We start from the raw sequence: 18,336 nt of genomic DNA, 5'->3' as shown, positions 1-18,336 counted from the left end.
CCAGGTTAGTCTGGAATCACCGGCATCTAACCCAGTGCTGGCTGGGACCATCTGTTACTAAGTGCAGGCTCTGCAGCCGGACAGACCAGGTTTATCACCCTGGTTCCCCTGCTACCAGTCATGTGACCTTAGGAAAGTAGTTTACTTTAAGCCTCAGTTTCCTCATCCAAAAATGGAGACAGTAGGACTATGAAAGGACATAAATTAGGTAATTCACATGAAAGCACTAAGATGACAGCTGGCAAATAGTAAGTATTCTACAAAATGCTGGCTATAATTAGTGGTAGTGATGGGCAGCTGATACACTGCTGTTTAATAGATGTTTCTGGGACCTGGTGCGGTGGCTCACGTCTGTAATCCCAGCACTTTGGGAGGCTAAGGCGGGGGGATCACAAGGTAAGGAGATCGAGACCATCCTGGCTAACACGGTGAAACCACGTCTCTACAAAAAACACAAAAAATTAGCCGGGCATGGTGGCGGGTGCCTGTAGTCCCAGCTACTCGGGAGGCTGAGGCAAGAGAATCGCTTGAACCCGGGAGGCAGAGGTTGCAGTGAGCTGAGATCGCACCACTGTACTCCAGCCTGGGCGACAGAGCGAGACTCTGCCTCAAAAATAAATAAATAAATAAATGTTTCAATATTCTTAGTGTCTGGGGCCAGGTAGTTTGTCCATTCATTAATATTCCAGGTGCCAAACCTGTGAGCAATGACACTCCAGGAGCAATGAGCACTTGTGGCATCCAGATCTCGGTTTCTGAACTGTTGTCTGCTAAAAAGTAACCGAGGCTCCCTGAAGAAATGACTGCCGCAGGGAGAAGGCATGACTGAAATATCCTACCGTATCATAAAGCAAGAAAATGCTCAAAGAAGTTGGATTAGTGCCCAAAGAACATAAGAACTGTCTTGAAGGGGCTTCCCTGGCCACATTTGGGGGGAAAAAAATGACCAGAAACAATAATAATTTATTACAAAAGGCAACTAAAAAAAAAATCCAGGAATCCATAGTGAGTCTCCAAAAAAAAAAAAAAAGAAAAGAAAAAAAGAGAGGGTATATAACTGATATTTATCATATATATAATCTATAGTTTTTTATATATATGTCAATGCTGCTAAAATCACTAAGTGAAAGGCTGATAGAGAAGAAGATGGTCCCAGAGAGAACCTGTTAATTACAAATGGAAGAAGGTAACATTCACTGGAGAAATGGGGCAGACACCACCTTTACCAAGCGATCAAGCTTCACATTACCAAAAACGACACAAATTGACATTATTCAAGTGTGTTCTGCAGGAAAAAAAATAAAAATAAATACTAACCTGAATCTAATTACGGGGCAAGAGGGAGGGAAGGATTAGACAAATCGAGAATATGGGGTATTCTATAAGACAACTGGTCTGGACCCGTCAAAATTATCAATGTGATGAGACTCCCCCTAAAAAAAGAAGGACTGATCTGAATTAAAGGAGACGGAAGAGAGGTAACTCCAGGCAGTGAGTGAATCCAGGAGGGGAGGGGGTCTAACTACTGAAATTGGAATATAAACTGTCTATTGGCTAATACTGCATTGGCTAGTACTGCATCGATATGAAATCTCTTGGGTACGAAAACGGCACTGAGGTCATGAAGAATGCCTTTGTTCTTAGGAGATGCAATGCCGAAATATTTATGATAGGAAATCTCTGAAGAGGAACAGACGTCAGTCTCAGTCTCTCGGCCCACGGTTCGCGCGTGCGCACAGCCGCCTCTTTCCTAGACTTATTTAGCGCGGCCAGAGAATCAGATTGTGCCCACAAGGCGGAAATGCACGACAGCGGGTTCCGGTGACCACGAAGGCGGCAAAGGCGACAGAATGGAGGAGGTGCCTCACGGTGAGCTCGCGGAGGGGGCGTGGGTGGCTGGGCGAAAGTGTAGCGAGCTGCTCTAACTGTGGTCTTGTCTCTGCGCAGACTGTCCAGGGGCCGACAGCGCCCAGGCGGGCAGAGGGGCTTCATGTCAGGGATGCCCCAACCAGCGGCTGTGCGCTTCTGGAGCGGGGTCCACTCCAGACCCGGGTGAGAAAAGGGCAAGGCCTCAACAGGAAGTGAGAGGCGCAGGCCCGGAAAAGGCGGGGCGTGGGAGGGAGGGGGCGGGATCTGCAGAATGAGTGACAGAGGCGGGCTAGAAGGTATTCGGAGAGGGGTGGGGCCCAGAGGGGACGGGGCGTGGAAAGTGGGCAGGGTGAGGGCAGAGCTTGAAATGACAGACTGACAGGAACGAGACCTTTAGAAGGCGAGCGCTAAGGACGTGGCGCGGGTGGAGGGTGGAGACTGAACGGCGCGGAGTCGAAAGGGACATAATTAAGAGGGTCGGGGCCAGAGGTTTGAGTGACAGTAACCGACCGCGAAGAAAACGGGATAAACTTCGAAGTCCAGGAGTCTTCGGACTTACATCCTGGCTCTGCCAGCTGCTTTCTTGACACAATTTTCTTCCTTTTGAGGAGTGATTCTCCCATTCATTAAACAAATGTGTTGATCGCCTCGTAGGTATGGTGCTGTGCTGGGGACACAGGTGGGGATCAGGCGTGGTCACTGCCCTAGTGGAGTTTAGCTTAACGGGGAAACAAACACGTGAGCTAGGAACTAAACCACCACGGCTTTAAGTGCTGTGAAACAGATTCGAGGATGAGAGGACCCTGGGAGCCTGCTCAGAAGGACCTTAAAAAGCAGGAGGCAGGAGGACATTCTTTTTTTTTTCTTTTTTTCCCCTCCTTTTTTTTTAGACAGAGTCTTGCTGTGTAGCCCAGACTGGCGTGCAGTGGTGCTATCGTGGCTTACTTGCAACCTTCGTCTCTCAGGTTTAAGCGATTCTCCTGCCTCAGTCTCCCAAGTACCTGGGACTACAGGCGCCTGCCACCACTACCGGCTAATTTTTGTATTTTTAGTAGAAACAGTTTCACCATGTTGGCCAGGTTGGTCTCGAACTCCTGACCTCAGGTGATCCATCTGCCTCTGCCTCCCAAAGTGCTGGGATTCCAGGCATGAGCCACTGCACCTGGCCAAGGGGGAGAATCTTGGAGTTCAAAGAGAGACTTGGGTTTGATTTTTGGGTCCATGCAGTGTGACCTTCAGCAATAGTCCTAACTTCTCTGAGCTTCTGGTTCCTCATCAAAAATGGAGACAGGCGGGGTGCAGTGGCTCACGCCTGTAATCCCAGCACTTTGGGAGGCCGAGGCAGGTGGATCACTTGAGGTTAGGAGTTTGAGACCAGCCTGGCCAACATGGTGAAGCCTGTCTCTACTAAAAATACAAACAGCCAGCGTGGTGGTGCATGCCCACTCTCGAGGCTGAGGTAGGAGGATCACTTGAACCCGGGAGGTGGAGGTTGCTGTGAGCTGAGATCGTGCCACTGCACTCCAGCCGGGGTGACAGAGTGAGACCCTGTCTCAAAGAAAAAAAAAAAATGAAGAGAAAAACAGATACCTCTGTCTATCCAATGGAGAGACCAAACTGAGTGTCTACCAGTGGAGATTTATTGGGCCATAGCTTGAGGGCATGCCCTGGAAAACACAAGTCACAGAAATGTCTGTGGCCTGTGCTCCCCGGAGAGGTTCCAGGAGGCTTGTGTTTACATGTTTCGTTAAAAGGGGAAAAAGCATGCAGGAAAAAGTACTTCAGGCCTTGAGGCAGGTGGTTACATTCTTAAGAGGTTTTAAGTAGTGCCCAGTATATCTACACTATACAGAAAATAAACATTCAAAAGAGGGAGTAAAGGAAGAATTAATTAGGCAGAGGTCTCAGGGTAGGAGAGGAAGGACTGATCTCATCCTCTCTTTGTTCGGCTTGTGGGAAGATAAGCTTGTAATGGACATTGTCGGTGTGGCATTTAACAGACATCAGTAACAGGGAAGGAGTTGGACTGAGGTTACAACCCTAAAGTTAGAGTTGACATGTCCTTGTTTATGGGAGGATATTCATCTTCAAAGGTTTGGGGGCCAGCAAAGAAGTTCCTTAGAAGCAACTTGTGAGGGCAGTCAGCCCACGATGGAGATTCATGGGGCCTTTGGCCTTTTGCGGGGGTCTGGTTAATGTAGAATGCTTCGACGCAAGGTTGAGAAGTAACAGCTGTCTGTTGATGGGGAGGAGGACAGCAGCGTTGGGAGGTTTCCAGGCTTAACTTTTACTTGAGTTTCGCCAGTCATGAGACTTTTTATTTTCCTTTATACCGCATGTGTTGTTTTAAAGGTTTGAATAAGATAATTTCTTTATTTTTTATTTTTTATTTTTTATTTTTTTTGGAGACGGAGTCTCGCTCTGTCGCCCAGGCTGGAGTGCAGTGGCCGGATCTCAGCTCACTGCAAGCTCCGCCTCCCGGGTCTACGCCATTCTCCTGCCTCAGCCTCCCGAGTAGCTGGGACTACAGGCGCCCGCCACCTCGCCCGGCTAGTTTTTTGTATTTTTTAGTAGAGACGGGGTTTCACTGTGTTAGCCAGGATGGTCTTGATCTCCTGACCTCGTGATCCGCCCGTCTTGGCCTCCCAAAGTGCTGGGATTACAGGCTTGAGCCACCGCGCCCGGCCTGAATAAGATAATTTCATTGATAGATACTTAGTGTGTGCCTGCTGTCTGTCAGTTTCTCAGCCTCGGCACTGTTGACATTTGGGGCAGGTTCACTGTTTGTTGTGGAGGGCTGTCCTGTGCATCGTAGGACATTTAGCACAATCCCTGGCCTCTACCCATCAGATGCCAGCAGTACCTCTCCTGTGACAATGAAAAGTGTCTCCAGGCTAGGCGCGGTGGCTCACGCCTGTAATTCCAACACTTTGGAAGGCCCAGATGGGTGGATCACTTGAGGTTGGAAGTTCGAGACTAGCCTGGCCAACAAAGAGAAACACTGTCTCTATTAAAAATACAAAAATTAGCTGGGCATGGTGGCAGGCACCTGTAATGCCAGCTACTTAGGAGGCTGAGGCAGGAGAATCACTTGAACTCAGGAGGCGGAGGTTGCAGTGAGCCGAGATCACGCCACTGCACTCCATCTTGGGTGACAGAGCGAGACTCTGTCTCAAAAAAAAAAAAAAAAAAAAAAAAGAAAGAAAAGTGTCTCCAGACATTACCAAAGGTCCCTGGGGGATTTTGTCCCCAAGTTGGAGACCATTACTGTATGCAGAGTTCCCTTCTGGAGCTGGGAATACAGCACTGAAAGCTTCAGACAGTTCCTACCCTCATGGAGAGTATGTTCTAGTTGGGGGAGACAAACATGTAAACCAATAAATGAAATACCTTCAAGTGTGATTATAGCCTTATTTTCTTCCTAACACTTATTTCTACTGTTGACTAAGAGGTATTTCGGAGGATCCTTTTAAACAGCCCCAGGACTAGGACTAGGACTAGGACTTAGCTCTTTCTAGTTCACGGGAAGAGTGACATCTGAGGTTTGGTCAGGGACCTCATCCCCTGAACTTTGGCTTTCTTTGCAGCTATAGAGGAAATCAAAGAGAAAATGAAGACCGTAAAACACAAAATCTTGGTATTGTCTGGGAAAGGCGGTGTTGGGAAAAGCACATTCAGCGCCCATCTTGCCCATGGCCTAGCAGAGGATGAAAACACACAGGTGAGACCTCAGGAACCACTGGGAGATGCTCATTCTGTCTGAGGGTCGTGATGGCTACTATAACTGATTCCTAGGCCAGGCGCAGTGGTTCATGCCTGTAATCCCAGCACTTTGGGAGGCCAAGGCGGGCAGATCACTTGAAACCAGGAGTTTGAGATCAGCCTGGCCAGCATGGCAAAACTTTGTCTCTACTAAAAATACAAAATATTATATGGGCATGGTAGCACAGGCTTGTAATCCCAGCTGTTTGGGAGGATGAGCCATGAGAATCACTTAAGCCCGAGAGGCAGAGGTTGCAGTGAGTCAAGATTGCGCCACTGTACTCCAGCCTGGGTGACAGAATGAGACTGTCAAAGAAAAACAAAAAGCAAAAAAACTGATTTCCTTAGACTAAGTTGAATTGGCCTCTTTGGAATCTCAATCCTGCAGAGAACAAAGAAATACCCAGTAGTCAAATGAAGCATTTTATTGGATTCCCTAGCCAAGAAAATGGCTAGCAGATGTACATCTCTCCTTGCATGTGGATCGTTTATTACATGACGTTCACACTTCTTTTTCCTCTTTATTAACCCCTTTTTGCTTTTCTCTAAGCCAGGTACCTGCAAACTATAACCAGATGGCCAAATCCAGCCCATCTCCTGTCTTTATGGCCTGTGAACTAAGAATGTTCACATTTTTGAAATGTTTTTTATTTGTTTGAGACAGGCTCTCACTCTGTCGCCCAGGCTGAAGTGCAGTGCTATGATCAGGACTCACTGCATCCTCTACCTCCTGGGTTCATCAAGCTGTCCTCCCACCTCAGCCTCCCAAGGAGCTGGGACTACGGGTGCTTGCCACCATGTCCGGCTAATTTTTGTGTTTTTTATAGAGATGAGATTTTGCCGTGTTGCCCAGGCTAGTCTTGAACTTCTGAACTCAAGGCATCCCTCTGCCTCGGCCTCCCAAAGTGCTGAGATTATAGGCATGAGCCACCGCGCCTGGCCTAAAATTGCAATTTTTAAATTAGTACCTAAGTACCTACATATGATCCTTGATTTTGCTTACGAAGCCTAATAATATATTTTCTATTGGCCCCTGTGGAAAATTTTTGCTGGCCCTTACACAAGTTTATTCATTACCACCCAGGTATACAGACGAGCATGAAAACTCAAATTACCCAGTGCTGCCCTCTGGATCTCAGCTTTAATAAAAGGGGTTGTGGGTCGCTAAGAACATACACTTTGGAATCAGACAGCCCAAACTCAGGTCCCAGCTCCATCTACACCACTGCTGTGACCTTGAGTAAGTTACCAGGCTTACTCTTCCTCCATTTTCTCATCTATAAAATGGGACTCTGAGGACTGAGTGAGATGGCACATATAAAGCACTTAGCACGGGGCCTGACTGCTCAGTAAATGTCTGTGATGGCCACCATTTTTATTACTATATTTCACTAACTCAATATGAAGGGATGATGATTATACTGCCTTAGAGATGAGTTTGTAGCCTACCCAAAGCATGGTACTGGGCAGATTCAAAATACACTTGTTGGGCTGGGCATGGTGGCTCACACCTGTAATCTCAGCATTTTGGGAGGCTGAGGCAGGCGGATCACTTGAGGTCAGGAGTTAGAGACCAGCCTGGCCAACATGGTGAAACCCTGTCTCCACTAAAAAAATACAGAAATTAGCTGGGCATGGTGGTACGCACCTGTAGTCTCAGCTACTCAGGAGGCTGAGGCACAAGAATCATTTGAACCCAGGAAGCAGAGGTTGCGGTGAGCCAAGATTGCCCCACTGCACTCCAGCCTGGGTGACAGACCGAGACTCTGTTTAAAAAAAAAAAAGGTAGATACACACACCCCCCCGCCATACCCATGCATATACTTATTGATTCATCATTCTGTTGCTTAGCAATCTCTTGCCATTTGAGGGTCAAATTTGTATTGGCCTAGTGGGCTGGCCAAGAAATCTGCTTTCTCAGATTGTCTGTATTGTTTAGAATAATCTTTGCTTTTCGAAGCTGTCAGGAATATTCCTAAACAGCTCACTGGAGATGGGCTTTCATCTCGCCACTTGCAAGTAACCACTTGTGAGTAGACAACTGTTTACATCATTCACTTTCATGTAATTACATGCTGAAGTCTTTGCTGCGTGCCTGTCTAGACTTTGCAATATATAGAAGGAAAGCACACCATTCAGTGTGGAAATATGGCTAGATCAGCTGTATTTCTTTATGCAGTGGTGGTTTAAAAAAAAAAAAAAGAAGTTAGCATTTAGGAAAGTGTGTTTTCCCCAGGCAGACCTACTCATGACAGTGACATGGCTATCTGCAAAGTGTCAACACATGGAAAATGCTGAATATGTCTTGATTAAAGTCAAGCAGCACAGATTTCTCCCTGCCCTAAATCCAGCAGGATGGTAAGACATGCCCTGACCCTTTTCTGCCTGCCATCTGGTGGTCTGGTGGAAGCTTGGCTCTAACTCTACGCAAGACCATTCCATGTTAGCGCTTGAGGCAGGCAGGGCCTTGGATCAAGAGGCAGCAGAATTACAAAACACCCCTGACGGGTCACAGGCTGCCCATGGGGTGTGTAAGTTGTGGTGAAGGCAGAAGGAGCCTCTGCAGCATAAGCCTGAGCCATGAGACAGCCAAGAGTCACACAAGAGCCAGGCATGGTGGTGAACACCTGTAGTCCCAGCTACTCGGGAGACTGAGGTAGGAGGATCACTTGAGCCTGGGAAGTCAAGGCTGCAGTGAGCCATGGTTGCGCCACTGCACTCCAGCCTGGGCAACAGAGTGAGACCCTACCTCAGAAACAATGAATAAATAACAAGTCACCAACTTCCAAATTAAACTTTTTTTGTTGTTTGTTTTTTTTGAGATGGAATGTCATTCTGTTGCCCAGGCTGGAGTGTAATGGTACGATCTCAGCTCACTGCATCCTCTGCCTCCCAGGTTTAAACAATTGTTCTACCTCAGCCTCCTGAGTAGCTGGGAGTACAGGCGCATGCTATCACGCCCAGCTAATTTTTGTATTTTTAGTAGAGACAGGGTTTCACTATGTTTGCCAGGCTAGTCTCGAACTCCTGACATCAGGTGATCCGCCCGCCTCAGCCTCCCGAAGTGCTGAGATTACAGGCATGAGCCACCGCACCCGGCCACCATAAATTAAACATTTATGATCTTTGTGATCTGAAAGGCAAACTGTCATTACAAGGTCAGCACTAGGTGTTTCAGGACTCAGTGTGCAAGGCTGGGTCCTGGGACTGCAGAGCTGGGAGGGGCCTTGACCCCGGAGCACTCGTCTCGCAGGTCGGAAGCCCAGACAGCCAAGGCTTAGAGAGCAGAAGCAACTTGTGCAAGGACTAAAAGTTGGGACTAAATCCCTCTTCCCTTACCCTCCTCATCAGGGGAAGTTTGGGGTGCTGGATAAAGGAGACGCTTTGGATCCCAACAGCCCTGCAGCGTCTCCACCTTCTGCAGCAAACGCCGCCTCTTCCCATCAGCTGCAAACACGGGCCCAGAGGTCCTGCTGTGGAGGAACGCAGGCACATTGCTCTCAGCTTTGCTTCTCTGGCCTAACCTAAGCAGAATTAATTGGACAGATTTTGGGGTAGTAATAGGATCAGCAGGAAGTCTGAACAGACAGGACCCAGGACTGCGCTGGCCATCTGGGTAGCAGGAGCTTGTCAGCAGCCTCCTGGGCCTGCCACGGGAGTGAGTGCATTAGATGCTTCTCGCATCCTTACATCATTTCGCTCAAGATTCACTCTCCAAGGGAGTGAAATTCCTCTGAAGGGAATTGATTAAATTGTTCCCTGAAGGAAAGGCATGGAGACAGAGTCGCTAGAAACCTGAGAGTATCGAGGAAAGTCTCCATCACAGTCATGGTGATAGTGTCATCTCCCCATGGATCATCGACACATCAGTCCCAAGTATCAAGGTCCTGAGAGAGCAAGTCAGGTTCTCCGATGCTGTCACTCTGCGGTGCTCCTCGGATGGCCCCGTAGAGGGCGCCTGAGGCCAGCGCTGGTCTGTGGATGGCATTTTCCCATGCACCACGGGTTTGAGACAGCGCTGGGTGCTGAGGAAGTAGGAGGCTGGGTTTGTTGAGAGGATTCAAGAGGGAGGCAAGAAACTAATTCGGAGCAAGTTAAAAAGTGACCCGGAGGTGCAGCACTTTGGGTTTGAGTGATCGCATCTTTCAAGATGAATACTGGCCTTGTTCTCAGAAGGTTTCTGAAGGCCGTCTCAGACCTCCTGTGTCAGAGGGGAAGGCTTGGGGGGAACGGGTCGCCTGAAGCTGCACCCAAGTCACAAGCAAATAACTTTTCCAGGTTTCCATCTTACTTTAAGTCTCTGTTTTGAAAGCTTAGCCTAAACCATCATTCACCTTCAGGATCAAAGGAAAACAGGGCTTGGTCAGGTTCAGCTAGAGGCTCCACTCTGGTCCTCCACAGCAGGCCCCGTGGTGTACTGGAAAGAGCCCCAGTTGGGGCCAAAAGACCTCAGTTTATGTCCCAGCTCTGTTCCCTGCTTATTGAACTGGTCCCCTCTGAACGTCAGTTTCCTCCTCTGTAAACCAGAGATAATGATACTTACCTTCTAGGTACATGGCCACCTCAGCCTCCCAAAGTGCTGGGATTACAGGCGTGAGCCACTGCACCCAGTCCGCAATATTTTTTTAATACATTCATATTCTGCTTAAATAGGCTAGATTTGGCTTGCATCGGAGACTGCTGAACAAGAAAAGATGAGTTTGAGAAAAATATAAGATGCAGAAACCAAGACTTGGTGAGGGGGTGAGCAAAGGAGAGCTGTTGAGGGTGGCTCCAACATTGCTGTCTCTTGGCTATTCCATATAGTCTGTCACAGAAGCCAAAAAGGCGCTAGGCCCCTTTCCCTGTCACCTCCAGCCAGGGCTCAGCAAACGGTCTGAGCTCAAGCCTCCAAGTGACCTGACGGCCAGGTCTGTAAGATCACCCTTAAGGAGCTCAGCCAGGCTGAGGGGTAGGAGAATGGGGGCATCCGTGTTTATGAACCTTGAGATCAGCGTTAGGACTTTCTCTCAGAATCTGATGGCTCCAAGTTTGACCCAGTTTCTGTCTTCTCCCCTGTCCTCCTCTAACCCCACTCCCCTCCCAGTTGTGCGTATCTGGAGTGTGTGCATTCAGTTATGTAACTGCTTTGGTCTCTTCTTGTTCCCCAGATTGCTCTTCTAGACATCGATATATGTGGGCCATCGATTCCCAAGATAATGGGATTGGAAGGAGAACAGGTAATAGCCGGTTACAGAACTCAGGAAATTGTTCTCTTGAGGCAAACTCTGAGCACTGAACTGTCAAACCTCAACAAAGAGGTGTGCGGAGCCCATAAATGTTTTTTTTGTTGTTATTGTTTTGTTTTGTTCTTTTTGAGACAGGGTCTCACTCTGTCACCCAGGCTGGAGTGTACAGTAGCACGATGTCAGCTCGCTGCAACCTCCACCTCATGGATTCAAGCGATTCTTGTGCTCAGCCTCCCGAGTAGCTGGGACTACAGGGGCGTGCCACCATGCCCAGCTAATTTTTGTATTTTTGGTAGAGACGGGGTTTCGCTCTGTTGGCCAGGCTGGGCTCCACCTCCTGACCTCTGATGACCGCCTGCCTCAGCCTCCCAAAGTGCTGGGATTACAGGCGTGAGCCACCGCATCTGGCCCGTAAATGTTTATGTGGACATGAGGAGCTCAGATACATGCTCAGTAGTCCATCTGTCTACTTTTAACAACAACTGTGAGTTTTGGGGAGGGCAGGATTACATATGAAGTCTGTCTACACCATTGGAGAAGCATTGGTTTCGATGCTTCCTCAGAGGGGAAGGGAAACAGCCAGCGAAATGCAGAAGTAAGACACGGAAATTTAGCTCTGACTGGGAACATTCGTCCAGGGCTTGGTAGGGGTCTGTACCCTAGAAGCACGGGAATATTTCTGCCCTTGTGGTCTGCCCTGGGGAACTGAGACTGCAGGGCGGGTGAGTGATGTGGGCTGGGGGCAGGGCCGTAGCAGTCTATGTAGTTGCTGGCCTCTTCTTGCTAGCAAGAAGCTCTCCAAGAGAGGATTGGGGAATGCATGGAAGCTGGGGGTGCTGCATGGAAGGGCAGTGCATGGAAGCTGGGGGTGCTGGGATGACCCAAGAGTCTCAAGATTGGTTCTTTAATTAGTGTCAGAGATGCATTAATCCTGTTCTGGGGATGCAGTGGTGAACAAGGTCCATGAAGACCCCTGTCTGGGTGGGAGAAGGCAGATGCTAGATAATGTGAAACCAACCCAGAGTGAGGGGATAGACAGTAGGGCAGGGTCAGAGGGGCTGAGGGGTGGTCAAAGGTGCCCTCACTGAGAAATGGCATTTGAGCAGAGGATGACGGGAGGGGAGAGCTGGGGGAAGAGCATTCTGGGCTAAGGGAGCAAGTGCGTGGGCCTCTGACGCAAGGTGTCCTTGTGTCCTCAGTGGAGTGACCAGTGGGGCTGGAGGGTGGCCCGAGGCAGATGGGGCCAGGCCTTGCAGGCACTTCTAAGGCCTTGGGGTTTGCTTCCGAGGGAGTAGGGAAGGAGAGCGATGTCACCCCTTGAGGCCTGGTCACATACCCCAATGGATTTTGTAGCACACGCCCCAGTGAGGGTATAAGCTACTGTCATCACACCTAAGTATTTCATAGAAACAGAAAATTTAAAGGAAAATAAAACAGAAGTTTCACCGTTTTCTTCTCCTGCACTATTGGATCATCCTGTTTACCCCTCTTTTAAGACAAGTGGACTTAGCAAATGAGTATAAATAGGAATGAATGGTTTTGTGGGGTTTATTTTATTTTATTTCTATTTATTTATTTTTTTGAGATGGAGTTTCGCTCTTGTTGCCCAGGCTGGAGTGCAATGGCACAATCTCGGCTCACTGCAACCGCCACCTCCTGGGCTCAAGCAATTCTCCTGCCTTAGCCTCCTGAGTAGCTGGGATTACAGGCGTACGCCACCACGCCCAGCTATTTTTTGTATTTTTAGTAGAGACAGGGTTTCACCATGTTGACCAAGCTGATCTCGAACTCCTGACCTCAAGTGATCCTCCACCTCAGCCTCCCAAAGTGTTTGGATTACAGGCGTGAGCCACTGCTCCTGGCTGGGTTTCTTTTAATAGAACTTCAGAGTCAGTCACAGAGGACCACATGTTGTATGATTCCACTGACATGGAGTATACAGAGTAGGTCAGTCCACAGTGGGAGAAAGTAGATGAAGGGCCCTCTAAGGCTGGGAGGATGTGAGAGACACTGGAGGGGGGGTGGTGACAGCTGAGGGGTATAGGGATTCTTCTTAGCATCATGAAAATGTTCTAAAATTGTGGAGGCTGGGTACAGTGGCTCACACCTCCAATCTCAACACTTTGGGAGGCCAAGGCCGGCAGATCACTTGAGGTCAGGAGATTGAGACCAGCCTGGCCAACATGGTGAAACCCCGTCTACAAAAAATACAAAAAATAGCTGGGCATGGTGGTGGGCACCTGTGTTCTCAGCTACCTGGGAAGGTGAGGCAGGAGAATTGCTTGAACCCGGGAGGTGGAGGTTGCAGTGAGTCAAGATCACGCCTGTGCACTACAGCCGGGTCGACAGGGCAAGACTCCATCTCAAAAATAAAAATAAAAAAACTGCGGTGATGGCTGCACCTTGTGACTGTACAGAAAGCCACTCATTCAATGGGTGAGTCGTGTTGTCTGTGAATCATGTCTCAGTAAATCTGCTGAGAAAAGTAAGGCTTCATCATGAAAATTAAACTTTCATTTGCGCTTTGTGTGCTGTTGGACACCTGCTGGAGGGAAGAGGTCGGAATCTTGCCCCAGGGAGCTCCCCTTTGACCCCCAGCCCTTGCCGTTGGGGACAGCGGCTGGAGCTGATTCGGGACAAGTTCTGAAGCAGCTGTTTGAGGAGAGCTCATTCCCTTCACTCGTGTGCTTTTACAGAAGCCACCTCATTGCTCCATAGGTACCTGCATTTTCTCATCAGTCCCCAGCCGATTTTTATCACTCTTTTAAAATACCTTAGGCACAACATCATATTTGAACTTGAGTAACTTTGGTTCCCTATCTAGACACCCAAGTAGAGCTTCCAAATAACCCATCTTAGGGCACAAAGGGAGTTGAGTTGCATCTTTATTACCCACACCCCAGTTGTTCACCTCCTTTTAGGAATTTCGTGGTACCACATAAGACAACGAATTGTATTTCATAAAACCATCTTCTTTCTTTGTACAATTTGTGCATGAAATGTGACCAGGGTACATGATTTCTACTAACAAACATCGGTGCTCATGTTCACACAGGTTCACCAGAGTGGCTCAGGCTGGTCTCCAGTGGTGAGTTTTCACCTCTTTGTCCTATTTTCACAGTAGTGTGTGGTTGTGTGTACATAATGGGTTTGTGGTTTGTTGGTCCATGTGTATTTATTAGGGTGCTTTTCGAGGCACAGAGGATGTGATTAAATCCAGTGATTGGCAGGCTTTTTCTGTAAAGTGTAGGACGGTAAAGATTTTCAGCATGTGGGCCTACATTCCCTGCTGTCGTAGCACGAAAGTAGTAACATGTAACTTAACAACCAGGACTGTATTCCAATAAAACTTTATTTAAAACACAGATGGTAGGCCAGATTTGGCCCTGGAGGCCATAGTTTGTAAATCTCTGGTTAAGAGAGTTAAGGAGGCAGGGTGCGGTGGCTCACATCTGTAATCCCAGCACTTTAGGGGGCCAAGCCAGGCAGATCACTTGAGGCCAGGAGTTCAAGACCAGCCTGGCCAACATGGTGAAATCCCATCTCTACTAAAGATACAAAAATTAGCCGAGCATGGTGGCACACGCCTGTAATCCCAGCTACTCGGGAGGCTGAGGCAGGAGAATTGCTTGAACCTGGGAGGTAGAGGCTGCAGTGAGCTGAGATCGCACCGCGTACTCCAGCCTGGGCAACAGAGCAAGACTCCATCTCAAAAAAAAAAAAGAGAGTTAAGGAGATGCCATTTACTTATTTTAGCTGAGTTCCCTGTCACTGCAGCCCATGGACATACAGTGCCTCTTTCAAATCCCCCAACGTGGTACCCCCACTTTTTTTTTGTCCCCAAAAATGATTTAGGATGCAAAGAGTAAATATGCTCATAGGTCATATCGTAGTTTTGTCCTGAAAATGTTTTTTTCAGTCAGAGCTCAGACAGAAGACCTGGGGGAGAACCTCACTGTGTGGTTTTGAGTAAAGCGTGTCTTGCCCTCACCCTGTTCCCTCTGCAGTACGTGGAAGACAACCTGGGGGTGATGTCAGTGGGCTTCCTGCTCAGCAGTCCTGATGACGCTGTTATCTGGAGGGGACCCAAGAAAAACGGTTTGCCACTCTGCCTTTGTTTTTCACATTCTTCCACGCGCACTGTGGCTCCTGGCCTCATCTGCTTCCTGTCCTGCCAGTCTCAGCCTGCTGGACTTCACACTTTATTATTTTTAAGCCTCCAGTGCCTCTTTCTTCACTGGTTGAAAAGAGCTAATAGAAATACCAGTTTCCGTTACATAATTGTAAATATCTGCTGTGCGTTTTTCTCTCCTTAAAAGCTGTAGAACCCTGGCCGGGTGTGGTGACTCACACCTGTAATCCCAGCACTTTGGGAGGCCGAGGCAGGCGAATCCCCTGAGGTCAGGAGTTCAAGACCAGCCTGGCCAACATGGTGAAACCCTGTCTCTACCAAAAACATAAAAAATTAGCCAAGCACGGTGGCACATACCTGTAATCCCAGCTACTCAAGAGGCTGAGGCAGGAGAACCCAGGAGGCAGAGGTTGCAATGAGCCGAGATCATGCCACTGCACTCCAGCCTGGGTGACAGAGCGAGACTCTGTCTCAAAAAAAAAAAAAAGCTATAGAACCCTGAAATTATTTTTATCATGGTTTTATAGTGGCTTATTTGGGTCAGAGAGGTGAGATCAGCAGCAGGCTGATCTGGTACTGAGACTTAAGGTAATAATGTGAAAGTGTTACCAGGGCAAGCTTCAGCCTTAGCACTATTGATATTTTGAGCCAGATAAGTCTTTACTGGGGGAGGAGTAGACCGTGTTCTACATCATAGGGTATTAAACAGTGGCCCTGGCCTCTACCCACAAGATGCCAGTACCACCCCCTACTCTATTTGTGACAACCCAAAATGTCTCCAGACATTGCAATTCACTCTCAGTTGAGAGCCACTGATTTACAGCATAGACCAAAGGCACAAAAAGATCAGATCATGCTTCTCCTTGAGCTGGGCACGGTGGCACGCACCTATAGTCCTAGCTACTTGGGAGGCTGAGGTGGGAGGATTGCCTGAGCCTGGGAGTTCAGAGCCAACCTGGGCAACAAAGCAAGACCCCATCCTTTAAAAAAGAAGGGAGTTGTAAGTACAGAAAAGAAAGGAAATAAGCACCCCCTGCGGATTCCTCTTTCTAGGCATGATCAAGCAGTTCCTCCGAGATGTGGACTGGGGAGAGGTCGACTATCTCATCGTGGACACCCCACCCGGGACGTCGGACGAACACCTCTCGGTCGTCCAGTACCTGGCGGCCGCACGCATCGACGGAGCGGTGATCATCACCACTCCCCAGGTGAGCGAGCTCCCAGCTGGAGCTGGGTCCAAACCATGCTCCACACTGCGAGGTTTCTTTCCTGCCCAGCTCTGATATCCTGGTCTCACCAAGGCTCTTCCCAGTGTGTGTTCCACAGCTGCATCCAATGCGCATCTGCAGAAACCTCTTGTTAAAAACTTCAGCCGGGCACAGCGGTTCACACGTGTAATCCCAGGACTTTGGGAGGCTGAGATGAGAGGATCACTTGAGTCCACGAGTTCGAGACCAGCCTGAACAACATAGCGAAACCCCATCTCTACAAAAAATAGTTTAAAATTAGCCAGGCATGGTGGCTTGCACCTGTAGTTCCAGCTACTTGGGAGGCTGAGGTAGGAGGATCATCTGAGCCTGGGGAAAGGAGGTTGCGGTGAGCCATGATCACGCCACTGTAGTCCAGCCAGCACAACCGAGTGAGGCCTTGTCTCAAAAGATAAAAATAAGAAAAACTTCATCTTTAGTCTAAACATTCGCAGCTGACAACCATTCAACGATTTGTTTTTTTTAGTCCATGGATTAAACAATAGTAGGTCAAGAATGCTTTTTGAACTTTCGTCGAGGAGACTGGGGAAACCACCAGTGCAGTTATAATTCATATTGTGCTGCCGGTCCCCGTCAGCCTTGCCATGTCCACATCTCAGGCCCTCCAGTCTACAGTAGATTTTCCATTTACATCCCAGAATGATTTAGGAAACCTCTCCAGTTTTCAACAGAACCAGCCAGGTGCAGACAGGGATTTCGAGATAAGCCACTGGGTGCCTTTGCTCCTTCCATGGTGACACCCAGCACCACCCTGTAGCAGTCACCTGGTGGCTGTTCCCCAGGGCCCTTGGTGAGCCCGAGCTGAGGAGAGCGATAGGAAGTTTCCTCTCTGGAAGCCCCGCAGAGAGCGACTGCAGGCAGGACCATGATGCTATCCATCTCAGGGGCCTGAGAAACCAAGGGCTCTTCTCCACAGTTACGCTTGACTTCTCTTCGTGACGTTCTCCTCCACATCTAAGAAAGCCCAGCAAATGAGGTGTGATTTGATCTCACTGGCCAGAATCAATCAGGACGACCCATAGTCTCACCCTCATCCAGCACTCACTGAACTCTTCGTGCCAGGCACCAGGACAGTAAAAGGGCCTGGCCCTCCCTGGTGGCCCCTGTGGCTCCCTGAGGAAAACAGGTGCTGGACACACACATGAGGGTACAGCCATGGCCCAGCGGCCATGGGAAGGGTGTCTGGGTCAGAAAACGGTGACAGGATTTGTGTCCGCTCTGGCATCCTGCAGAGAGGGGACATGGGGGCGCACAGAGGAGGAGGATACCAGCTGGGTCCCTGGACGGGCGGGAGGATGGCCTGGTCTGGGTGATGGCAGTGGAGGGAAAGTGGATTTGTCCTTAGGAATGTTTTCTGTTGCATTTTTAAAAAGTAGTTGGTTCTGGGTACAGTGGCTCATGTCTGTAATCCCAGCACTTTGGGAGGCCAAGGCAGGCAGATCACTTGAGGTCAGGAGTTTAAGACCAGCTTGGCCAACATGGCAAAACCCTGTCTCTACCAAAAAATACAAAAATCAGCCAGGCGTGGTGGTGGGCACCTATAATCCCAGCTACTTGGAAGGCTGAGGCAGGAGAATTGCTTGAACCTGGGAGACAGAGGTTGCAGTAAGCCGAGATCGCGCCACTGCACTCCAGCCTGGGTCACAGAGCAAGACTCTGTCTCAAAAAAAAAGAAACAAAGAAATGAGAGACTGAGTCGCAGCCCATTGACTTTCGAGCTGAACGCCTCTTCCTCTGCATCCTGCCTCAGTGCCAAGAGCCAAACAGGCATCTCAGGAAAAGAACAGACCCAAAGCCGTGAGCCTTTCGGGCTCACGTGAGTGGTGAAGCCCCAGGTGCTAAGGAGTCACTACACCTGACAGTGACAAGCCACAGCAGGACTTGGGCACAGAGATCTGTGGTAACATTAACTGGGGAAAATAGGGAGCTACTGAGCAGTGTGTATACACAGTAATCACACTGTAAAAACTCAGAGTTTAGAAGGAAATGCAAAGTTACCCACATTGGGCAATATTCTCTATTTTCTTTTAGTCCATAAAGTTGTTTGCGTTTATAATTAGCTACAGCAGGGATCGGC

General features: G+C 48.8%; 1 protein-coding gene across 1 annotated transcript in view; it reads left to right on the top strand.

Moving 5' to 3' along the window:
• Nucleotides 1-18,336, top strand: part of NUBP1 (NUBP iron-sulfur cluster assembly factor 1, cytosolic) — a 612,258-nt gene that overhangs the window by 585,523 nt on the left and 8,399 nt on the right. The window contains exons 2-8 of the mRNA XM_050774474.1: nucleotides 1,825-1,869; nucleotides 1,948-2,052; nucleotides 5,457-5,590; nucleotides 10,782-10,850; nucleotides 13,915-13,947; nucleotides 14,867-14,957; nucleotides 16,045-16,199. Coding sequence (XP_050630431.1) covers nucleotides 1,851-1,869; nucleotides 1,948-2,052; nucleotides 5,457-5,590; nucleotides 10,782-10,850; nucleotides 13,915-13,947; nucleotides 14,867-14,957; nucleotides 16,045-16,199 — 606 coding nt within the window. The 5' untranslated portion in view covers nucleotides 1,825-1,850. The remainder of the gene's footprint in view (nucleotides 1-1,824; nucleotides 1,870-1,947; nucleotides 2,053-5,456; nucleotides 5,591-10,781; nucleotides 10,851-13,914; nucleotides 13,948-14,866; nucleotides 14,958-16,044; nucleotides 16,200-18,336) is intronic.

The sequence above is a fragment of the Macaca thibetana genome, chromosome 20 (genome assembly GCF_024542745.1).
Source record: "Macaca thibetana thibetana isolate TM-01 chromosome 20, ASM2454274v1, whole genome shotgun sequence".
Taxonomy (NCBI): domain Eukaryota; kingdom Metazoa; phylum Chordata; class Mammalia; order Primates; family Cercopithecidae; genus Macaca; species Macaca thibetana.
This window is presented reverse-complemented; position numbering and strand designations above follow the sequence as displayed.